The sequence below is a fragment of the Gymnodraco acuticeps genome, unplaced genomic scaffold (genome assembly GCF_902827175.1).
Source record: "Gymnodraco acuticeps unplaced genomic scaffold, fGymAcu1.1, whole genome shotgun sequence".
Taxonomy (NCBI): Eukaryota; Metazoa; Chordata; class Actinopteri; order Perciformes; family Bathydraconidae; genus Gymnodraco; species Gymnodraco acuticeps.
The window spans coordinates 501,859-522,879 of record NW_022990015.1 but is presented as its reverse complement, the minus strand read 5'-3'; the positions used below and the strand labels follow the sequence as shown (position 1 = coordinate 522,879).

The window sequence follows — 21,021 nt, the reverse complement described above, 5'->3', positions numbered from 1 at the left end:
TGTGGTGTGCTTGATTTGGTTGAAATGAACATGTAGCTTTTTACAATGCTAATATTTCCATAGGTTATGAACTTTGTAAATACTTCCAGGCTTACTTTACATTAATATTCCGCCAACTCTACATTGACTTTACTTAGAGATTCTAAATGAAACAATGTACTCCTTTACATGTATTTTACTGTTTTAGTTTTTATTTATTTCATTTAGATTGAAATTTAAGATTATATGTAGACGATTATCACACATAAAGATAAGACTTTAACCCTTCTCTTGCGTTTCGGGTCAAAAGTGACCGAATGACTTTTATTTGAATCATAAATATTGCGTTTTTCATCCAATTGCCTCAATACCTTATGTTATCCTCCACACTAGGCCTCTGAACATATACACTTGATGATCACCACTTGCATTGACTTTTGAGTGATTTATTCAACAGTGAAACACCCTTGACGTTTTCGGTCAGATTTGACCGCCATAGAAATGAATGGGTATGATGTTCATCCTGCAGATGGAAAACATCTATATACACACACACACGGTACGGGAACGTCTCCCTTTCTCGCGCTGTATGATACAATGTATCATACCTTCTCACAGGTGCGAGCTCTGCCCCTCGAGAAACACAAACCTCTCACTTTCTCGTGCTAAATGCGCCTTCCTTACTGGCTCTCAAGCAGTTATATTTGTGCCTTGCTCACATTTGACTCATTGACACAATGAGCAGGCGACCGACCGATTAGGCGATTTTCTGTACGAGGGGCTCTGGGCACATTTTTGAACCAGATGAAAAGGAGATTGAACCAGATGAAGAGGAGATAGAGGAAGATGTCTCAGAAATGGAAGACAACAGCGATCCAGACTATGAGCCTACAACAGACCAGGAAGAGGCACCTGAGGGAGAGGCCCCTGAGGGAGAGGAGGTGACATTCCACAATGTTGCATTGCCAACTATGTGCGTGAACACACACACATGTTCTGTTATGGTATATTTCTCTTCCAATAAATGTTCATTGAAGAAAACAGTATCAGTGTCTTATTTTATATTCATCACTGTGAATCAGTGAATGCTGAACTTGATGGGCCCACCGGTGGGTCCGGACCATGACATGAAACACTGGCTTGCTTGTATCAAATCAATACATCCCATACATCATTGGAACGGGAAGAATCTCAGCTACAACACTAACTAAATCATTTCCATCTCCAGTAAACACAGCCTACATGGCAAGCATTTTTATAATATACAGTAATGTAAAATAAGCACTATCTTTGAACTTACTGCCAAAAAGAATATGAAATTCACCCCTGGTGTCATTCTGTCTGTCATCCCTTGATTCTACTTGCTTTGACTGTTCAAATGAGATGTCAACCATCAAAATTGGATAAGGGGTTCTAGAGATATCACTGTGCAAAACACACCGGTCAATTTTGACCGAAAATAGCATGGGAAGGGGGGTATGGCCTAACGCAAGAGAAGGGTTAAAGCTAGCATGTAAAGTGATAAAACCATCCCCACCAACGAGCTTTAAAGAAGTGATAGACCTACTTGCAATAACTTGTGGTTATTATCCATCAATATGATAAACATTGTTCATAAATAGACGGTTTTCTTTATGAGACCTATACATTGACACAAATATTACTCTTGTCCCTAAACGCAACTTGTGCTAATTGTGTTGCATGTGTGGTTATCCTAGCAGCTATATGGCCAAAGACAGTTCAGAACATAATATAAAAGCTGACTCGCCGCACTCGCGATATTTCTACACTCTCGCGAGAACACAGCGGCTTTACACGGGCGAGAGGGAGATGGAGAGAAATGAGGTCTGAAAAGGACCAAATGACCGTGGGCAAGGAGAAAAGCGTCGTGGAGATACAGTTTAGAGACATCCCAAGAGAGCAGGAAAACATTCCTGGAAACCTGAAGCAGAAAGAAGAGAAGAAAGAGGTTTTTACCAAGGTGGGTAGCCGAGCGTTTGCGATGTGTCGCATTGTTTACGCTGTGTGGAAAACAGAAATGGAGGGAGGTGGGATCCTTTCAGCACCGCGGACAGCGACAGGAGGAGGAAGGACTACATTCCCAACCTGTCAGCTAGACCTATAATATCTCATATAGTACATTTCACAATCCTCTCAGACTTTATATAATGTAAACACTGGCTAGATAAGCTATGGTCTATAACACAACATTGTACGTCTTGTTATCGCTGTTATTGACTCAAATCCATAGTTTCTGCTTAGTTTAGAGTTGCCAAGGTGCAGTGTAAATCTCATAATGCTGAAAATAACAATTGATTTAGTATGTATTAGGCTATGCTGTAAATTGGCCTACTATTGTCTGTGCATATTTGTCTGTGTGCATTTGAGTGTTACATGTTATTCTGTTTCAGGACACTTAGTATCTCTTGAATTTTGGTATCACCATTAGAATTCAAAATAAACTTCTTGTGGTTAGAATAATACTTGTCTACATACATACAAGCATGAGTTTGTTATTGCTGGCACATCAATAGGTCAGAGCGGTAAGGGTACTCATGAAGTTCAGTATTGCACTTCCAAAACACACTGTTTAAAATAATGGTGAATAATAAAGCAGCAGTATGTCTGAGTTCAGTTTTTAAAATGCTGCAACTTACACTTGATTACAGGTCGTGATTCGAAGGCTTCCACCAAACCTGTCAAAGGACCAGCTAGAGGAACAGCTCAGTCCCCTTCCATCCTACGACTATTTTGAGTTCTTTCCAGCTGACCAAAGGTAATCATGATTTTTTCCTAACAACAAAGACCAAACTTGCGCCTAGGATAACAAAACGTGTTGCCTTTGCCCTTTATATGATAATATATGACTTCACCTTCTTTGTCTTTCTCTTTTTCAACAGTCTCTATCCCCACTTGTTCTCCAGAGCATATATTAATTTTAAAATCCCGGAAGATATCCTTCTGTTCAGGGACCGATTTGATGGCTACGTCTTCATTGACAACAAGGGTATTTAGCTTTGTTTGAACTCAGTAACACTTTGGTGGCCATTAAGGGCAGCACATAGGGCGAGATGTTCTGCTAAATGAAATCAAAACAAAGATGTATTTGTTTTAATAATAATAATACATTTTATTTTTAGGCCCTTTCATGACACCCAAGGACACCGTAGAATTTGTTTAAAAAATAAAAATAAATAAACGCTAATAGGCAACAGAACATGATAAAAACACAAACAGGAAATCATGGAGGAGACAGTCAAGTGGACACAAAAGAAACATATAATGGGGAGCACTACAGTGAGTAAGTAGATTTGAACAGGTGGGTTTTTAATTGGGATTTGAATATAAACAGTTTTACAGCTATAGGCTAAATGTTAAGGGCCCGTGAGATGGCGTAAGAGCTTTTGTTGCCATCGTTACTATTTGATTGCTGGTCTGTTAAATGACGAGCTGCCTTTTATTTCAATATTTACCCAGGACAAGAGTACCCTGCAGTGGTGGAGTTTGCCCCCTTTCAGAAAATCTCAAAGAAGAAGCTAAAAAAGAAAGATGCCAAAACCGGAAGCATTGAAGAAGGTAGAGAAATACAAAGCTTGATCCATCATTAAAACATGCCCTGATATACAATGCAGTAGACATTATATTCAGCGTTTTATTATAATATGAATGCATGGATTTATGACATGGTGAAAATCAATTCTTGAATCTTTGAATATCACATTCTCATTGTGGATCTTACACTCCCTCAGACCCAGAATATAGGCGGTTCTTGGAGAATTACTCCTGTGATGAGGAGAAGTCTATGGCCAACCCTGAGACTCTGCTGGGAGAGATAGAGGCCAAGACCAGAGAGCTCATAGGTACAGTACCACATTTACTAAGATTCAGGTATATACAAGTCAGAAAGATACTGGACCTCAGTAACTAATCTTTGTTATTACCCCTTTTATTGACTTCAGCCAAACGGACAACACCGCTGTTGGAATACATCAAAAATAAGAAAATTGAGAAACAGGTAAGAAATGAAAAATGCTTATATTGAAACTGATGACCTACAAATTACTTTTTATCTTCTCTAATGTGCCAAATATGTCCCAACAGAGAATAAGAGAGGAGAAGAGAGAGGAGCGGAGGAGAAGAGAGCTCGAAAAGAAACGGCAAAGGGAGGAGGAAAAGAGAAAGCGAAGAGAGGAGGAGAGACGCAAGCGGAAAGAGGCAGAGAAGCAGAGGAAACTGTCTGATAAAGACATTAAAATCAAGGTAATGCTTCATCATGAAAATAAATCGTTTTGATACCTGCTTTTCCTTGTTGTTTGGAGTATATCTGCAACGTTATTGGTGTATTTATGAAGGTTTTCCTGTATTATCTCCATATGTAGCTCCTTAAGAAGAGTGACAGGGACGATGACGTGGATTCAGACCGGATGAAGGACAAAAGTGACATTGGGGAGACAGACAGATGCAAATGGGAGAAAGCCGGAGGACAAATGAAGTCAAAGGACCCCAAAGAAAAGTAAGGATTGTTTGGGCACAGTCTGAGATTCCCCCTATTAAAAATGTATTACCACTTAATATTTGTGTTGTTAAACCCCTGAATACAACCTCTCTTTTATAGGTAAAACATTTTTAAACGCATAATTGTATCTTTATTTTAAGTCATCATACACATTAGCGTAAAGTGTAACCAAGAATTCCGATAACAGCTGTGTTTGTGTAACAATTATATAAAGTGGTGTGTGTGTGTGTAATGCCCCTTCTGAACACTAGAGGTCAACCTGAGAGCGACAAGGAGCAGAGAGAGCAGCACGGCCGCAGGCAGAGAGAAAAGGACCATCGGGGGAAAGATGAAGAGAGGAAACGACAGAGGCACCACTATGAGTTTGACAAGTTTATGCGCCGCAAAGATGAGACAAAATGGGGGAAGGGCTACTGCCAAGACAGAGCCAAGAAAGAGGGGCACCATCATGGCTATTCTTACTGCCCTGATGGTGGAGACAAACTGGGGAAGGAGGACAGGGAGGACGTGGGTAACAGGAAGGAACGCCTCCGAAACAAGGTGAGCGAGAAGGTGAGCATGAGAATGGGGGGGATGGTTACAGCTACTTTTGTTTTGTTTCATGATGTTAACATTCAACTGTGTTTCAGATGTTTGTTGAAATGTATATTTTGTTTACTTACAGATAATAATTGTCAGCTCAGAAAAATCATGTTTCAATATTACATTACATTACATTGCATTACATTGCATTTAGCTGACGCTTTTATCCAAAGCGACTTACAATAAGTACATTCGACCAGGAAGACACAACCTTGAAGAAAACAGAATCATATAAGTACATCAGGTTTCATAGAGCCAAACATTTCAAGTGCTACTCAACTGGCTTTAGATAAGCCAGTCCTTTATTAGTATACTTTCAGTGCATTTGTGTCATATAAAGATGTTATTCAGGCCTGACAGATAGATGACCCAGATAGAGCACTTGTAATAACCAAACCACATTACAAACAGCTTTCTAGTAACCGTATCTCTTAAATGTCATGTGAACAGGAAAGGGTTTTCCAGTTACAATGACATTAGGTTTGAAAGCTGTGAGATGCAGGGTCTGATTCTGTGTGGAGTTCTTCCTGTGTTTATAACATGTTCCCCCAGGTGCTGCAGACTCCCACCACAGAACAAAAACATGCAAATAAGGTGAATGTGAAACACAAAATTGCTAGTAAGGATAATGGCATGTTTGTGTGTGTTTCTGTGTTTTGGCTGTATTAGATGTCTTAGTGTTGATCGTTCGGTGTGGCGTGACTGATATACGTGAACAATAAATCATACAGATCAGACCATTATAATTAAACAAAGGCTTAGTTAAGAATGTATTAATCAGTTCATCATTATTCTACCTCTTTGTTCACTGACTGATATACCCAACCCGGTCTCACAGACAATCTGCGTACAAATGAAACGACTTTGCAAAGGCGTGCAATAAATACGCAGAAGTCCGATTTTGCGTGCATATGATACGCTGATATTGCACCTCAAACATTAAAACAAAGAGCTCTGTGGCTTCAGGCTTGATCGCCGTTCCAATGACAGTTTTAATGTTTGTGGTGCAATAAACGACACAGCAGCTTATTGGGTTATGGTTAGGGTTAGGCTTGGGTCCCTTGAAAGGCGCTATATAAATATCATTTATTATTATTATTATTATTATTATTATTATTATAAATGGCAAAGATATGTAGAAAATAAACGCATTTAAGATACGTTCATAACAAACGTAACGTGGGAGTATCATATGCACGCAAAATCGGACTTCTGCGTATCTATTGCACGCCTTTGCAAAGTCGTGTCATTTGTACGCAGACTGAAGAGAGTGGGCTGGATATACATACAGAAGTGCATTTGAACCGTGAAAAGGGTGTTGTCTGTCCCTGCTGCTAGCCCAGTGCATGCTGGGATATTACGCAGAGTCTAGTAGGTGGAACATAATGCAGGAGACTTCAGGCAAAAGGAACTTTATCTGAAACAACTTAATATCCAGAATCTGCTAGGCAAAACAGAACCTTTTGATACAAACACACACACACATACACACACACACACACACACACACACACACACACACACACACACACACCACACACACACACACACAGAGGTGTAAGGGAAACTTCTGTGTAGCTATGCAGTGGGAGTCACCGACTCAGGAAGGAGACACGGTAGAGCAGTAGCTTTGATGTCAAAACACTGATGATTTATTGGAGTTTCGGCCGGAGCATTCACATCACAAATCACAGCAGTCCCGGTGAGACTGCACGGGTGGGTTGCCACATCGATTCTAAAGAACTCTACCTCAGACCCATGTATTTAACTAGTTCTGAGAACATCATCAAGCTCTATCAGCTGACGTCAACAGGCAGGAACAGAGAGACAGAACACTGAGAGCACAGCAGCTAAGGTTACGAGGTGCGTGTGCTCAGTCAGGACAGTTTGAACTGATAAACTGGGTCAAAGTTATGGGCCTTGGAAAATATTTCCACAACAACAGGTACAAATAAAATCCTACATTAAAAGGTGGGAATCATTTCTAAATAAAACCAGAAACAGATAAGCCTAAAACTACGATTGTGATACTCGTTGAAAGAATAAGCAGGGAGACAAGAGAGATACATGATAAATACATACATGTTGATTTATATATTCCAATTGTGTGCTACTAGTCTCTCCCATGTCTCTGCTCTCTTGTCTCCCTGCAGGACCGTCCCGCCATGCAGCTCTATCAGCCGGGCGCACGCAACAGGAAGCGCATGAGCTCGGCTGGAAAAGGCTACGACTGCATCGCTGTGGGACACTCACCGGAGCCCGGGACAGAGCACTGCTACAAGGCTGTCCCCATGGCAACAGGGCCGGAGAAGGGGTACGAGAAAAGCAAAGAGGAACAGTGAGCAGGATGGATGTTTCAAAAAGAACAATTATTCAGCCTAAGTTGATGGGGACAGGTTTGACAGGTCATCGATGAGCTTTTAAATGACATGAACTGCATTGAGGGAGAAAGGCACTTCAAAAGCCTTTTTATTTGAGTAAGATGTAACAGAGTTCAGAGCTTTTAATGTTGGTTAATTAAGGTTTCTGTTTTGCTGTTTAGCATGAACATTGTTAATACACAATACACATTTTATCTCAGTGTTTAGTCTGTCTAAGAATCCTTGGAATAAAGCATGTCAACAATACAACAACGAACACATAATAACAGTTACCTTTATGATAGCACAACAGCCCCTTGCGGGATTAATAAAGTTGTTGATTGATTGATTGACAGCCATTGTCATACAGTAATACCACTATGTTGAAATGTTGTGACAAGAGGCAGCTCACCTGTGATATCCATCAACAATTTTCCAGCTGAAAACATTACCTCATCCTCTGCAACTGATCGTGTTACTGAGCCTTTGTAGACTTCTCCGAACCTGGATGTTTTTAATACATTTTAACAAAATGAAATATAACGTAAGTAAATCTTACAAATAATGGATGTAGAAAATACCACAGATGAAATCCTGTGTTTATTTTTTTTTTTGTGTAAAGTTGAGCGAATGGGAGGGAATAAGAGTTGTTATTGATAAGAAAAGGAAACTGTTTTCCCGCCTTTTCCTAGTTTTTATGTGTCTTAATACATTTGGGCAATCATATATTGTGACAGGTGTTATCCAACAGAGACAGAATTGTTTTGTGAGCTCTAAGCTTTGTACATGATCACCAATGAGCCAAGAAGAACACAATCTCAAAATTGAGATGAAGCGTTTAGAAAATTAATTATGAACAATTATGACACAGATAAATACAAAAATAAATTGTCTATGCTGTGTGCATGGTTTTCTATTCACTCTGTCAAGTAAAGGTGCATTGAAAAGCCACAAATATTGATAAAGTAATGTGTCTGTTTTCCAAGCCTACTATTATTTTTGCATATGACCTAACAGCTGTCTATCTATTTCCTTTTTCTTGAAGTTAATACAAATAAAGTTCTTGTTCCGTTAGAAGAGATTTTATCAGTGGTTCTGTTTTTATGGAGGCTCTCTGACAGTTTGGGTGAGGCAGCATTTTCTTCAACAATGTCCTTATTATGAATAAAAACATGATAGATATGAGTAACTTGTACTTGACATGACTACACAGCAGTATCTCAGCTTTAGTGGGTGTGTACATTAAATGTTCATACTGAAACAAAAATGATCCAAGACGAAACAAATCTCCACCTTTTTTCCTCTGCACTTGTTGAGAAACAGTGAAACTGGAAGGCAGGTGGTACGATTCACAAGAGTCAGTGAGCTGATGTTTACTTGTTGCAAGACAATGATTATGTATTGCATATATCTCTAACAGCATCTGTGGCACTGTCACCCACATAAAGCAGAACTATTGTAATCAACAGGAAGCCACTAACATAACAGCTAAACCCGTGAAACTTGTCAACACCGGCTTGTACTATCATATTGTACTACTAGTATGTGTGACTTTGAGTATGGAGTGTATATAAAGGCCTTTATTCTTGGTTATACAATTAAATCTTAATCCACGTATAGGGATTTTTTTCTTCAGCCTTCAAATACATGTTACAGGTATTACGCACACAGCAGTGATTTTAACTGACAATGACTCAAACTGAAAGTAGGTGTAACTTTTGCTGTGTTTTTTCACACATCAGCAAAACCCAAGAATGTTTTTTTTCTTTCAAATAGGCTCTTTTTACTGTTCAGTTATCCCACGTGTATAGATATAGTTTTAGGGATTGTAGAGTCAATTCATGATTCACATTGTAAGGGACACCTGATGTGTGTGTTCTCCATGCTGTGGGGAGTTTTAGACCTGTCATTTTCAGACTGAATCTAATGTGTGGCTGTTGCAACCGTTGGTGGGATGAAAAGATTGTCACATGATCCATTTCCTGTCTTTGACTCTGTAAAACGACAAATCTCGTTTTGTCAGGAGACATAATATCTGTACCTCCATCTACAACTGACACCGATGATCTGCCCTTGAGTTCATAGGTGAGTGTTTAACCGTCTATCTTTTAGACTAGTAAGGACTATAAGGATTTATAAGAAGAACTTTATATGTATTTTTGTACATTTTAAATGTTGACTTGAAATGGTCCTAAACTGCTCCATGTGGGAGTTTGTTATCATGTTCTACTACCACGCGTCATTTTCTACATTTGCCCAGCTAAATGTGCTCAGTTACTCAATATCCTTAGTCAAAAGAGAAGATTATCACAATATGTTTTAGATTATCCCAATATGTTTTATTTCGTTTTTTAACACAAAAACTAAAAACACACAAAAAGAAAACAATAGGTGAAAGAAGCAGCATTAGTAAATTATACATACAGAAGCAAATGACACCCAGAAAGATAATCACTTTCAGTATGTTATGAATAAGTGAAGTATAGATGTAAATACATCATGGCATGAAGGTTAAATAAATACTTAGTCTCATTACAGAGATACGATAAAACTATCCAGGCAGAGAAATGGACAATAAGTCAAATCAACAAACTTTAAAAAAAATTAAAAAGAGTGAAAAAAACACAAATATTTGCTTTTTATTATTGTTGCAATACGATGTGTTTATTTCTGACGTGATTCCAAAAAGTGTAACCATTATCATAATTATGTTCCTTGTTGTAGTATTAGGTACTTTCCATCAAAAATGTGTATTGAAATCACCAGCACTATGTGCACCACGTGGGAAAGAAAAGTGTTTGTTGTTCCTTAAAATGATACTGGGTAACTATCGCAAAGCAAAAAGATAAAATACAGTTTGTCTCACCTACTATTTCAAGGCTTTTATAATGTTATCACTTAGAGTTCTCGCCTGACTCCAAACATTTTGTCACAACCACACGACAGTTGGCGGTGTTCACAACAATTCTAGGACGTCCTTTCCTGTGTGAAAACTCAATCCACACTTGCACTAAATGCGAAAAAAAACCACAGAGCTTCTAAAGAATGCTCTGTGTTTCTTTCACACCTGTATGATCAATCACGTTTGCACTTGCAAAAAGAAGAACGGCTGCATTCAGTGGTCCCTCAATAAAGGTCTAGTCTACAGGCATTTTTGTTTCTTTGTGCATTCAATTATTACGAAACAATAACATGACGATGTATTTGAAACTGCTTTATTTCCATCAGCTCCACAAGTTCGTTAAAGGTCGACTCAGGTGATGAGAAGCCATTCCCTTCCACTCATGATGGGCAATCACAGCGACTTAAAGCTAGACAATGCCACTCTGGCCCTGTTGAACAGTGTGAACACCAGAATTACCATCTCTGTCATCTATATGATCGTCACTGTCATCAACCTGGTAGGAAATGGCCTTTCCATGTGGCTCCTCATCTTCCATACCTCCCCAAAGACCCCGTCCATCATCTTCATGATTAATCTCACCCTCACCGACATGGCTGTTGGCGCTGCGCTGCCCTTTCAGATCGCCTACCAGCTCCAAGGATACCACTGGACTCTGGGACCCACGATGTGCAGGTATTCTTCAGAATTTGGAGGGCAATGTAAAAGTGTTGATATTGGATGTCTTTAACATGCACTGAAACCTCAGTTTTCAATGTTGTCTTTTTCCGGCTAAAGATTACCTTTACAACTACTCAGTGTTAATCCACAGTCCTCCAGTTGGAATAGGTGTTGGGAAATACACTTGATTGCTATCTTGCCCAGAGTCGGATGAGAAGTTCAATACCACTCATGTTTGTTCAAAATGAAACTATGACCAATAGCTAATTAGCTTAGCATAACAAAATGGCACTGTACAGAAGTAGCCAAAACTGCAGAAGCTCTAAAGCTCAATAACACGATGTATATTTTTTGATAATCCGTACAGAAACGGAAAGCTATGTTAAATTATGTTAATTATTTATAGGTTACCAAAGGTTAAGGGCCAGACTATTTCTTTATAGCTCCTGGCCAATAAATAAGCTACACCTTGTAGTGCCGTGAAAAGAGAGTCGGAGACGGTGTATTAAGAATGGAGTTCCAATCTTTATTATCCATTACTTTCAGAGAGGTTAACACATGCACTGCTCTGCCTGATGAGCTAGCAGGAATGGCAGCTAAAGCTACAGGTGTTCCCCACTAAAGGGTCCGTGTGGCAACACAATAAGCAAGGTGAATTATGTCCAATAACGTGTCACCACACAAGCCCCCCCAGAATTCACACATAAACAAAATCAGCATGGCGGGGAGGAACGACACGCCGACCCCCACGACTCCTGAGCACGGGAGTCGGAAAAGTGACTCCCGCCTGTGCGGCCCCCGGAAGGGGAGGGACCGGAACAACAGGTCTTAAATCCGTGACAGGGGACGAGGCTGGGGGGCGGCCCCGTCGCGGAGGTCGAGCCAGCACCACAGGCTGGTCCAAGTCCAGGTGAGCAGCCTTCACCCGGTCCACCGAGACGTGCTCGGCCTTGCCACCCAGGTCGACCACCAGGTGCTTGTCCCCGTGCTCCAAGACCCGGAAAGGCCCATCATAAGGGGGCTGCAGGGGGCCTCTGTGCGCATCGTGCCGGATGAACACGTGCTCCGCCGAGCGGAGCTCTGCGGGAACCTGGGACACCTGAGTACTGTGCTGAGTAGTAGGGATCGGAGCAAAGGCCTCAGCGGCGTCACGCAGGAAAGCCCGCTGGGCCGACGCCGACCAGGGAGCCGATGCATTTGGGAGGAAATCCCCCGGAACTCTCAGCGGCTGACCGTAGACCATCTCAGCCGTAGAGCACTGCAAGTCTTCTTTAGGTGCGGTCCTCAGGCCCAGCATCACCCAGGGCAGCTTGTCGACCCAGTTACCGTCCGTAAGGCCGGCCTTGAGGGCCGCCTTCATGGAGCGATGAAAGCGCTCGCAGAGGCCGTTAGCCTGAGGGTGGTAAGCGGTAGTCCTGTGCAGCTTAACCCCCAAACCGCCTGCCACAGCGTTCCAGAGCTCGGACGTGAACTGAGAGCCCCTGTCTGAGGAAATGTCTGACGGGGTGCCAAAACGACACACCCACGTTGCAATGAAGGCCCGGGCAACGTCTGCGGCTGATGTCGAAACGAGCGGAATCGCCTCCGGCCAACGGGTCGTTCTGTCCACCATGGTGAGGAGGTAGGAAAACCCCTGAGAGGAAGGCAACGGACCAACCAGGTCAATGTTGACGTGATCAAACCTCCTCTCAGGCACCAGGAAACGCTCCACGGGGCCTTCGTGTGGCGGTGCACCTTAGCGCGTTGACAAGCCACGCACTCCCTGGCCCAAGTCCTCACGTCCCTTTTCAGTCCTTGCCAAACGAACTTCGCCGCTACCAAACGCACCGAAGGTTTAACGCCGGGGTGTGACAGGCCGTGCACAGCCTCGAACACAGGACGCCTCCAGCTGGCAGGGACGACAGGCCGCGCCAGGCCCGTAGAGACGTCACACAGGAGAGTAATGCCCGCGTCGCCGAACACCACGTCCTCCAAGCGCAGCCCCGCGCTCTCCACCTTCAGGGCCTGGACGCCGGGATCTGTGACCTGGTCTGCCGCCATGCGAGTATAGTCCAGGCCCAACTGGACGGCACCGATGACGACCCTGGAGAGGCAATCAGCAACCAGGTTCGACTTGCCAGCCACGTGCTTAATGTCCGTAGTGAATTCCGATATGTAGGACAGCTGCCGCTGCTGACGTGCCGACCAAGGCTCTGCCACTTTTGACATGGCGAAGGTGAGCGGCTTGTGGTCGACAAACGCCGTAAATTTACGGCCTTCCAGCATGAAACGGAAGTGCCGCACGGCCAAATAAAGTCCGAGGAGCTCCCGGTCAAAGGCGCTGTATTTGCGTTCTCTAGGCGTCAGCTGGCGGCTGAAAAAGGCGAGCGGCTGCCAAGCGCCCTCCACCCACTGCTCGTGCACTGCGCCGACCGCGTAGTCTGACGCGTCCGTGGTGATGGAGATGGGAGCCGTAGATGATGGGTGTGCCAGCAAAGCCGCCTGAGCCAACGCAGTCTTTACCTCAGCAAAAGCGCCGTCCGCCTCTGCTGTCCAGTCGATCTCCTGGACGGGGGTCTTGCCTTTCAACGCTTCATACAGCGGCCGCATGATGTGTGCGGCCCGGGCGATGAAACGGTGGTAGAAAGTCACCATCCCCAGAAACTCACGGAGCGACCGGGCTGTGAGCGGGCGAGGAAACGCCGCAACAGCCTCCACCTTCGCTGGCAGAGGTGTCGCACCGCCCTTGGTGACGCGGTGCCCCAGGAAATCGATGTCCGACACCCCGAACTGGCACTTTGCAGGATTGATGATTAATCCGTGTTCGTTGAGCCGTGTGAAAAGGGCTCGGAGGTGGGAAAGGTGCTCCTGCACTGAAGCGCTGGCGACGAGTATGTCGTCGAGGTAAACAAACACAAACGGCAGGTCCCGCAGCACCGAATCCATCAGGCGCTGGAACGTCTGAGCGGCATTCTTGAGTCCAAAAGGCATCCGCAGGAACTCAAAAAGTCCAAAAGGCGTTATCACTGCTGTCTTGGGAATGTCCAGGGGGTGCATGGGCACCTGGTGGTATCCACGCACCAGGTCCACCTTGGAAAACACCCCCGTACCGGCCAGATGCGCCGAAAAGTCCTGAATGTGCGGCACCGGATAGCGGTCAGGCGTAGTGGCGTCGTTGAGTCTGCGGTAATCCCCGCACGGACGGAACCCGCCGTTCGATTTGGGAACGACGTGCAGGGGGGAAGCCCAAGGACTGTCGGAGCGGCGGACAATGCCCATGCGCTCCATGGTTGCGAACTCCGCCCTCGCTACAGCCAGCTTAGAAGGGTTCAACCGCCGGGCCCTGGCGTAGACAGGAGGCCCCCCGGTAGTGACGTGGTGTTCCACGCCATGCTTAGTGGTAAGCGCAGAGAAGGTGGGTAGCGACAGGCAGTGCTTGAATTGGAATGAAAAAGGTGCCAGTACTCTAAAATCAGCAACTTTTTCAAGTCAATTTTATATATACAGCCCACAAACAAGAATTTGGCTACTATAATGCTGGTGGGTTTGTCTCTTTACTACTGTATATTTTAGAAAGGTTCACTGTACTTAACATTTTTTATGATAGGCAGCGGATATGGCTAAAGCTCTGTAAGGTCAATATTAACTGAAAATATAGCAATCAAAGTCTAGATCTTCTGCTGAAGACACATGAAGCAGAGACCTTTCAGGTGAGAGCCCCTCTGGTGGTGTTCAACATTAATGACAAGGAAACAAAGCTCTGGTCAGAAGCATTTTTTATAAAAAGCTTTAACAAAATTAAGTATTTCTGTACATTTTGAATGCAATCTAACTTTCCAACTCAGAAAACGAAAAACGAAAAAGTGCCAAAAGTCTTCTCACATGGCTGAGCTGCTTTGCAATATACTTCACCACTGAAGAATACAAATATGTATAAAGTAAACTATGATGCAATCTAACTTTCCAACTCAGAAAAATGATAAAGAGCATGAACAAAGAACATGTAAAAACAAATGCAAAATGTGCACAATCTAAAATGAGAAACTGTAACTGCAAGTAACAAAGTCTGAGCCATGGTAAAGAGTTACATTGAACACCAAGCTGATCAGATAACTCCCTGGTTGGTCTGAAGTCCTTCTATCTCCAGGATCTGTACAAATCGGCACATTATGCCAAAAGTCTTCTCACTGGGTGAGCTGCTTTGCAATATACTTCACATTGTTAGAAAAGGCTCCAGAAGGCCTTGGGGACATCAGTATCAGGGGCTGGAGCTGGACAGGCTCTTTCATCAGCACTTCTCCTTCCCTTTGCCAGCCAGGACCTCACATACTGTTCCGGATTGAACTGTCCTAGTGATGGTCCATTACATTTAATGAAAACCAGGCTGGACAGTCGGCTGACAGAGAGAGCATTCCTTTTTGCAGTAAGGATATCGTTCATGCAGCTGAATGCCCGCTCACACTCACTAGTGGAGACAGCGATGGTTCGGACTGCTTTCAGTAGAGGCTCCATGGCAGCAGGTGTACGGGATGCCCTGGTTTCCTTGTATTCGCGAAAGCCCTGAACAGTCTCTCTTCTGACCACTTTCAGCACTTCGCACAAACGTAGCACCTCTACGTCCCCATACTGTACGTCTAACTCCTCTTCAGGCCAACTTCCAGGATGGATAACTTTCATGTCCTGGATTAGCTGATTGTCCCGGGCCTCCCGGCCATGTAATGGGATTTCTCTTGTGCTGACATGAGAGGAGGTTGTGGAAGTCATTCTGTGTCTCAGATTCTCTACCATACTGCGGAAAAACTGACCTGCATGAATCTGTACAAGCCTGCCATTCTCACGCAGGGCAACACCCTTGAAGGACTTCTCAGCTAGAGCTGTATGAACTGTAGTCATGTGTGGGCCAGGCATGGTGACCATGGATTCAAAAACTCGTATTTCTCGAGTTAAGAGCCTATCTGCTGTAGGCAGTGTCATCTCTCTTTTTTGGAGTTGCCGAGAGAGGTCGCTGAGCTCTGTAAGCGCATCGTACATCAGTCCCAGATTGCTGACAAACGTTGCAGATGTGAGCACATCATCCAGGCCCTTGTACTTTGCTCTGTCTCTGGAATCCCTGCTCGTGTCGTTTGCAGCATTTGTGAAGTGATCATGAAGCACTCGGTAGTTTTCCCAGACTGCTCTGACGCTCCTTTCACTTGAAGCCACCCAGCGGATGGACAAAACACGCCCTATCACCAGGAGACGCTGTCCGACTGCTTGCGCACACTGCCTCTGATTTTTGGGGGAGGCATGGAACAAGGAATAGAGTTTGTCAAAAAAGATCTGGAAATGATTGAGCCCTGAGACCTCCTTGACCACATCCCCAACTGCCAGCTCTAGACGATGATTGGAGCAGTGCCACACAAACAGGCTTGGGAATTTACTACACAACTGGGGTAGCAACGCCTGTTCTCTTCCCTAGCATGACTGAAGCCCCATCACATGCAAAAGAAACGAAACACTGACCTAAAAAGTCCTCGTTAAAATCTCTTCCAAGACACTCCATTAACGCCTTTGTGATGTCATCAGCCGTTGTTCCATCCAACTCGATCAGCTCCCAAAAAAACGTTTCGGGCTCAGCATCAGCTAATGCTGAGCGTAGACACACAACAAGCACCGTTTTACCACTAATAGTGGTAGATTCATCGACCAAAACACAGAGTTTTCTTTGGTTTTCTGTAATGTCTTTTGCCATTTTTTTCTTCAGCTCATGAGCTATGTGGTCGATGATTTCGCCACAGGTTTTATTGGAGTGCAAAACCCTGCCCACGTTCAGCCCATTCAGTTTCTGTACATTCAAATCAATTGGCATGTCTGTGAATGGCCGGCTATGTTTGCCAATTTTATATGCCGTTCGAAAAACTCTGATAGTGGTGTCTAATTCAGATTTATGCATAGACTGCACTTGATGTTGAATAGTTTCACGTGAAGCAGATGTAAGGATGTCAGCAGCTTTTACATGGGCTTGTGATTCTTTATGTTCTTTGATTTTTTTTCTCAGGCTAGCTTGTTGTTTGCCCTTGTCAACACCGAAATGAGACACTACACACTCACCCCATTCAGTTGACAGTTTCAGTCCTTGTCCAGTGTGTATTCCCAAAGATTTGACATCTCTGCATATCCGACATCCTAGCTTCTTATCTTTAAGAAGGAGCCATGCATTGGTCTTGCAAAAATATTGCACCTGGTCCGTTGTCCAGCAGTCAGGTGCATCGCTTTGCCCGGTGTTGGTGGTGGCAGTTGCGCCAGCAGCAGCTAACGTTAGAGGCTCTGGAGGAGGCGGCGGAGCTAGTGCTAATGCTAATGCACTAGAACTTGGAGCAGGAGGATCAACCAAAGAAAGCTCCCCATCAGACACAATTTCCAACACAGGCACAGCATTCTCTGTATTTGAAGTTTCTTCCGGCGACAACCGCTGTCTTTTTGCACTTTTATTAATCCACGCTAACATTTTAGAAATGCTAATTTGTGACGTGACTTGCTTTCCTTCTCTCGGGGGCGTGCCTGCTCTGTTCTATCACTCTACATAGCCACCCACTGGGTGGGAGTTGCACTGCATAAACACAACACACGTGCATCTAGGTATGTAAATTGTAAAGCATTAAAACATGGTTTTACTAACAGTTTTCAGTATGTTGTTACTTCGGCATTATTATTATTATTATTATTTTGAAACGTGTATTACTATTAAATCACGGTCAAATAGGTTAATTTTGACATAGTCGTTTCCACCACAGTATTTACATGGAGAAGATAAGCCCCGCCCCCTCTCCAGCACGTTCTGTTTGAATGACAGGAGTAAACAGCTGACAGCCGCTGTGAAACTCCAGCGGTTAGAGCGATGAGAATGTCATGTATAATAAGAACGGCGGGAGAGTGTTGAGTACTGGCACGGTGCATGAGTACCGGAGTACCGCCAGCATGCCGGTACTGAGCAAGAAGTGCCGGTACTCCATGGGTCAGAACCAGAAGTGCCGGTACTGCGTACCGGTGAGTACCGGCCCAATTCCAGCACTGGCGACAGGTCTGGAAACTCGGCCAACAGTCTGAGAAACGTGTCTGCACCTGACAGCGAGCCTGACAGCCCATCGTACGCTGCGCTGCCAAGTGTGCACACGAGGGAAGAAAACGTTAAGGCATCAACCAAACGCCTATTCTTAACGTCCACTAAGAGTCCATGAGCACACAAAAAATCCGCTCCGAGGAGGGGAAAAGAAATGTCCGCTGTCACAAAATCCCAGCTGAAACGCTGTCCTCCGATGCACAAACACATAGGCCTCACGCCGTACGTGCAAATGGGACTGCCGTTAGCCGTCGTCAATCGCGGTCCGTGCCCCCCACGGGCGACATCTTCACTCGACGCTGGAACTACGCTCCGTTGAGCGCCCGTGTCACACAGAAACAGGCTCCCCGAAACGCTGTCGCTGACGAAGAGGAGCCTGCACGTGCCGCCGACGCTCAGAGCCACTACTGAGCGCCGGCCCCTCCGTTTCCCGGGGGTTTGTAGCTGCACGGAGCGATGCATCTCTTCGCCCTTGTCCCGAAACGTGCGTGGTAAAGGCACACTCCGGCGTCTCCACGCCGGCTAGCCACAGCCGTGTCCGGCCTCCGCCACGCTTTCTTGACTGCAGGTGGGCCACTGAGCGTCGCGGCTAACGTCTCTGCCCCGGGCTGTGGTGTAGCCAGGAAAAAACGATCCGCTTCCTCAGCCAAAGCACGGGGCTCCGTGACAGGCGTGTTGGCCAGCGCCGTCTGTACCCGGGGAGGCAAGTGACGCAGGAAAATCTCCGTGAATAAAATCCGGGGATCTTCCCCCCCTAGCAGATTTAGCATTTTCTCCATTAGCTGGGATGGCTTGCTGTCTCCTAGGCCTTGAATGTCAAGTATCTGGCGGGCCCTCTCCTTAGCAGATAAGCTAAATGTCTTAAGGAGAAGGGCCTTAATCGCCTCATATTTGCCATGATGTGGGGGGGGCTGCGATGAATCCCACCAACCTGGACGACGTGGAGCTCCCCAGCGCTGCTACCACATGGTAGTATTTTAGGTCTCCGTCACGGACCTGTCGGCAGGCGAAATGTGCCTCCACGTGTGCGAACCATGCCTCCGCGGCGTGCTCCCAGAATTCCGGCAGCTTTATGAAAACATCGCGCTCAGCCATGTTCGTTAATTTTTCGGAAACTTTCTCGGAAAAGTCAGGGTCACCAGTGTAGTGCCGTGAAAAGAGAGTCGGAGGCGGTGTATTAAGAATGGAGTTCCAATCTTTATTATCCATTACTTTCAGAGAGGTTAACACATGCACTGCTCTGCCTGATGAGCTAGCAGGAATGGCAGCTAAAGCTACAGGTGTTCCCCACTAAAGGGTCCGTGTGGCAACACAATAAGCAAGGTGAATTATGTCCAATAACGTGTCACCACAAACTACACTTAACCCCCCCCCCAAAAAAAAACACAACTGGTCTTTTTCACATTTCTTGTCAGGATTAATCAAAGAGATATCCCATTTTGGTTTTCTTGCATATGTTGTTGTTGTCTTAGAACCAGACTAGCTTTTCCTGCCTGTTTCCAGTTTTTACGCTAAGCTACATTTTCCAGCTGCTAGCTAAGGTTTCATAGTCCATATAAAGAAAAATATTTTATTTTACTTGATGAAGGGATTAACTAAAACACTTTTCTTCTATGTATCCTACAGTGTCCTGACCCTTGTCTTCTACACCAACATGTACTGTTCCATCCTGACCATGATGGCCATTGGGATTGTACGGTACCTGGGCATCATCCTGCCAATGCGTTATAGAGATAAAGTCGGAACTGGGAAGAAAAAGTCCATCGCTATCATCAGCTGCTTCCTCATGTGGGGTTTAGTCCTGTGTGTTCTGCACCCGCTGATGACCACAGACCTGACCTTTTACATCCCTGAACTCAATATCACCACATGCTTTGACATGCTGAAGAAAGAAATGCTCCCGTCAAAGGCTGCCTGGGCGACTTTTCTCTTCAGCATGGTGATCTTCCTTTTCCTCTTCCCTTTCTGTGTCACGACATTTTGCTATGTCAGAGTGATACTCAAACTGGCCAAAAACTCCCAGAAAACAACCCAGAAAAAGAGAGCGATACGTCTGGTCATCGTTGTTCTCCTGGTCTTCACCTTCTGCTTTGCTCCAAACAACATCCTCCTGTTGACTCACAGTGTGCTGAAACTTTTCTATGATCGGTCTCTCTACATGGCCTACAAACTGTCTCTTTGTTTAAGCTGCCTGAATAGCTGCCTCGACCCTTTCATTTACTACTTTGCTTGCAAGGAGTTCAGACAAAAGCTGCGAAAGCTAATGAATCTGACGAGTGTGACTAGTGTGGATTCAATGAAGATGAAGCATAAAGAGAGTTTTTACTCTGCACATTTTGATAGTTCAGAGAGAGAACACACCAAGGTATATTCCACAGCATATAGAGAGACAGAATTAGAGGAATAAATAAGAGTGTAACATGAGAGACGTCATGAGAGACGTGATAAGGGAAGTGAGAGCGAGTCAGAAACCATAAAAGTGAGGGTTTTCCCTGAATGGGTCAAGCGTTTCATAATTATTTTACTTTCCCTGCGTGTGACTGACAAATGAAAATGAACAGGAAACAGCTGAGTCATTTGACTTATTGTATATGTTTTTTCTTTTAAATATGAAAACATTATTATTGTAGAGATTGTGTATTTTTGCCACAAGAATCATAGAAGTTATTTTTTGACAAAAAATATGTAGCATGTAAATAAACTCATTTTAACATATTCTATAAGCCTTTTCTTAATTTGTATTTTCTTATTATTGCTGCACGTGTGTGTGTGTGTGCGCGCGCGTGCGTGTGCGTGTGTGGTTGTGTGTTTGTGTGTGTGCTCATGTCTGTCTGTTGAACTATAAATTGCTACGGCAAGTAGACTTTTTTTTACCTTAGTTCTCCTTTTCTTACTTGTATTTGTTATGTTCTTCTACAACCTATTATTATTATTATTATTATTA

The 21,021-nt window shown here is 44.2% G+C and overlaps 2 protein-coding genes across 4 annotated transcripts; both read left to right on the top strand.

The window, feature by feature from the left end:
* The first annotated feature begins 1,782 nt into the window (after positions 1-1,782).
* upf3a (UPF3A regulator of nonsense mediated mRNA decay) lies at positions 1,783-8,719 on the top strand. 3 transcript variants are annotated; one of them, XM_034213514.1, is made up of 11 exons: positions 1,783-1,960; positions 2,649-2,755; positions 2,880-2,986; positions 3,457-3,555; positions 3,729-3,839; positions 3,939-3,994; positions 4,081-4,239; positions 4,359-4,492; positions 4,747-5,035; positions 5,630-5,671; positions 7,231-8,719. In XM_034213514.1, exons 1-11 carry the CDS (start codon positions 1,820-1,822, stop codon positions 7,417-7,419), a joined length of 1,434 nt encoding a protein of 477 aa, XP_034069405.1. In that variant the 5' UTR covers positions 1,783-1,819; the 3' UTR covers positions 7,420-8,719. The 3 variants fall into 3 exon arrangements, with proteins under 3 accessions (XP_034069405.1, XP_034069403.1, XP_034069406.1); XM_034213512.1 differs by having other exon boundaries at positions 4,747-5,047; XM_034213515.1 differs by lacking the exon at positions 5,630-5,671 and having other exon boundaries at positions 4,747-5,047.
* Positions 8,720-9,264: 545 nt separating this feature from the next.
* p2ry8 (P2Y receptor family member 8) lies at positions 9,265-20,793 on the top strand. Its single transcript, XM_034213588.1, has 3 exons — positions 9,265-9,522; positions 10,666-11,014; positions 19,704-20,793. Exons 2-3 carry the CDS (start codon positions 10,698-10,700, stop codon positions 20,482-20,484), a joined length of 1,098 nt encoding a protein of 365 aa, XP_034069479.1. The 5' UTR covers positions 9,265-9,522; positions 10,666-10,697; the 3' UTR covers positions 20,485-20,793.
* The last annotated feature ends 228 nt before the right edge of the window (positions 20,794-21,021 follow it).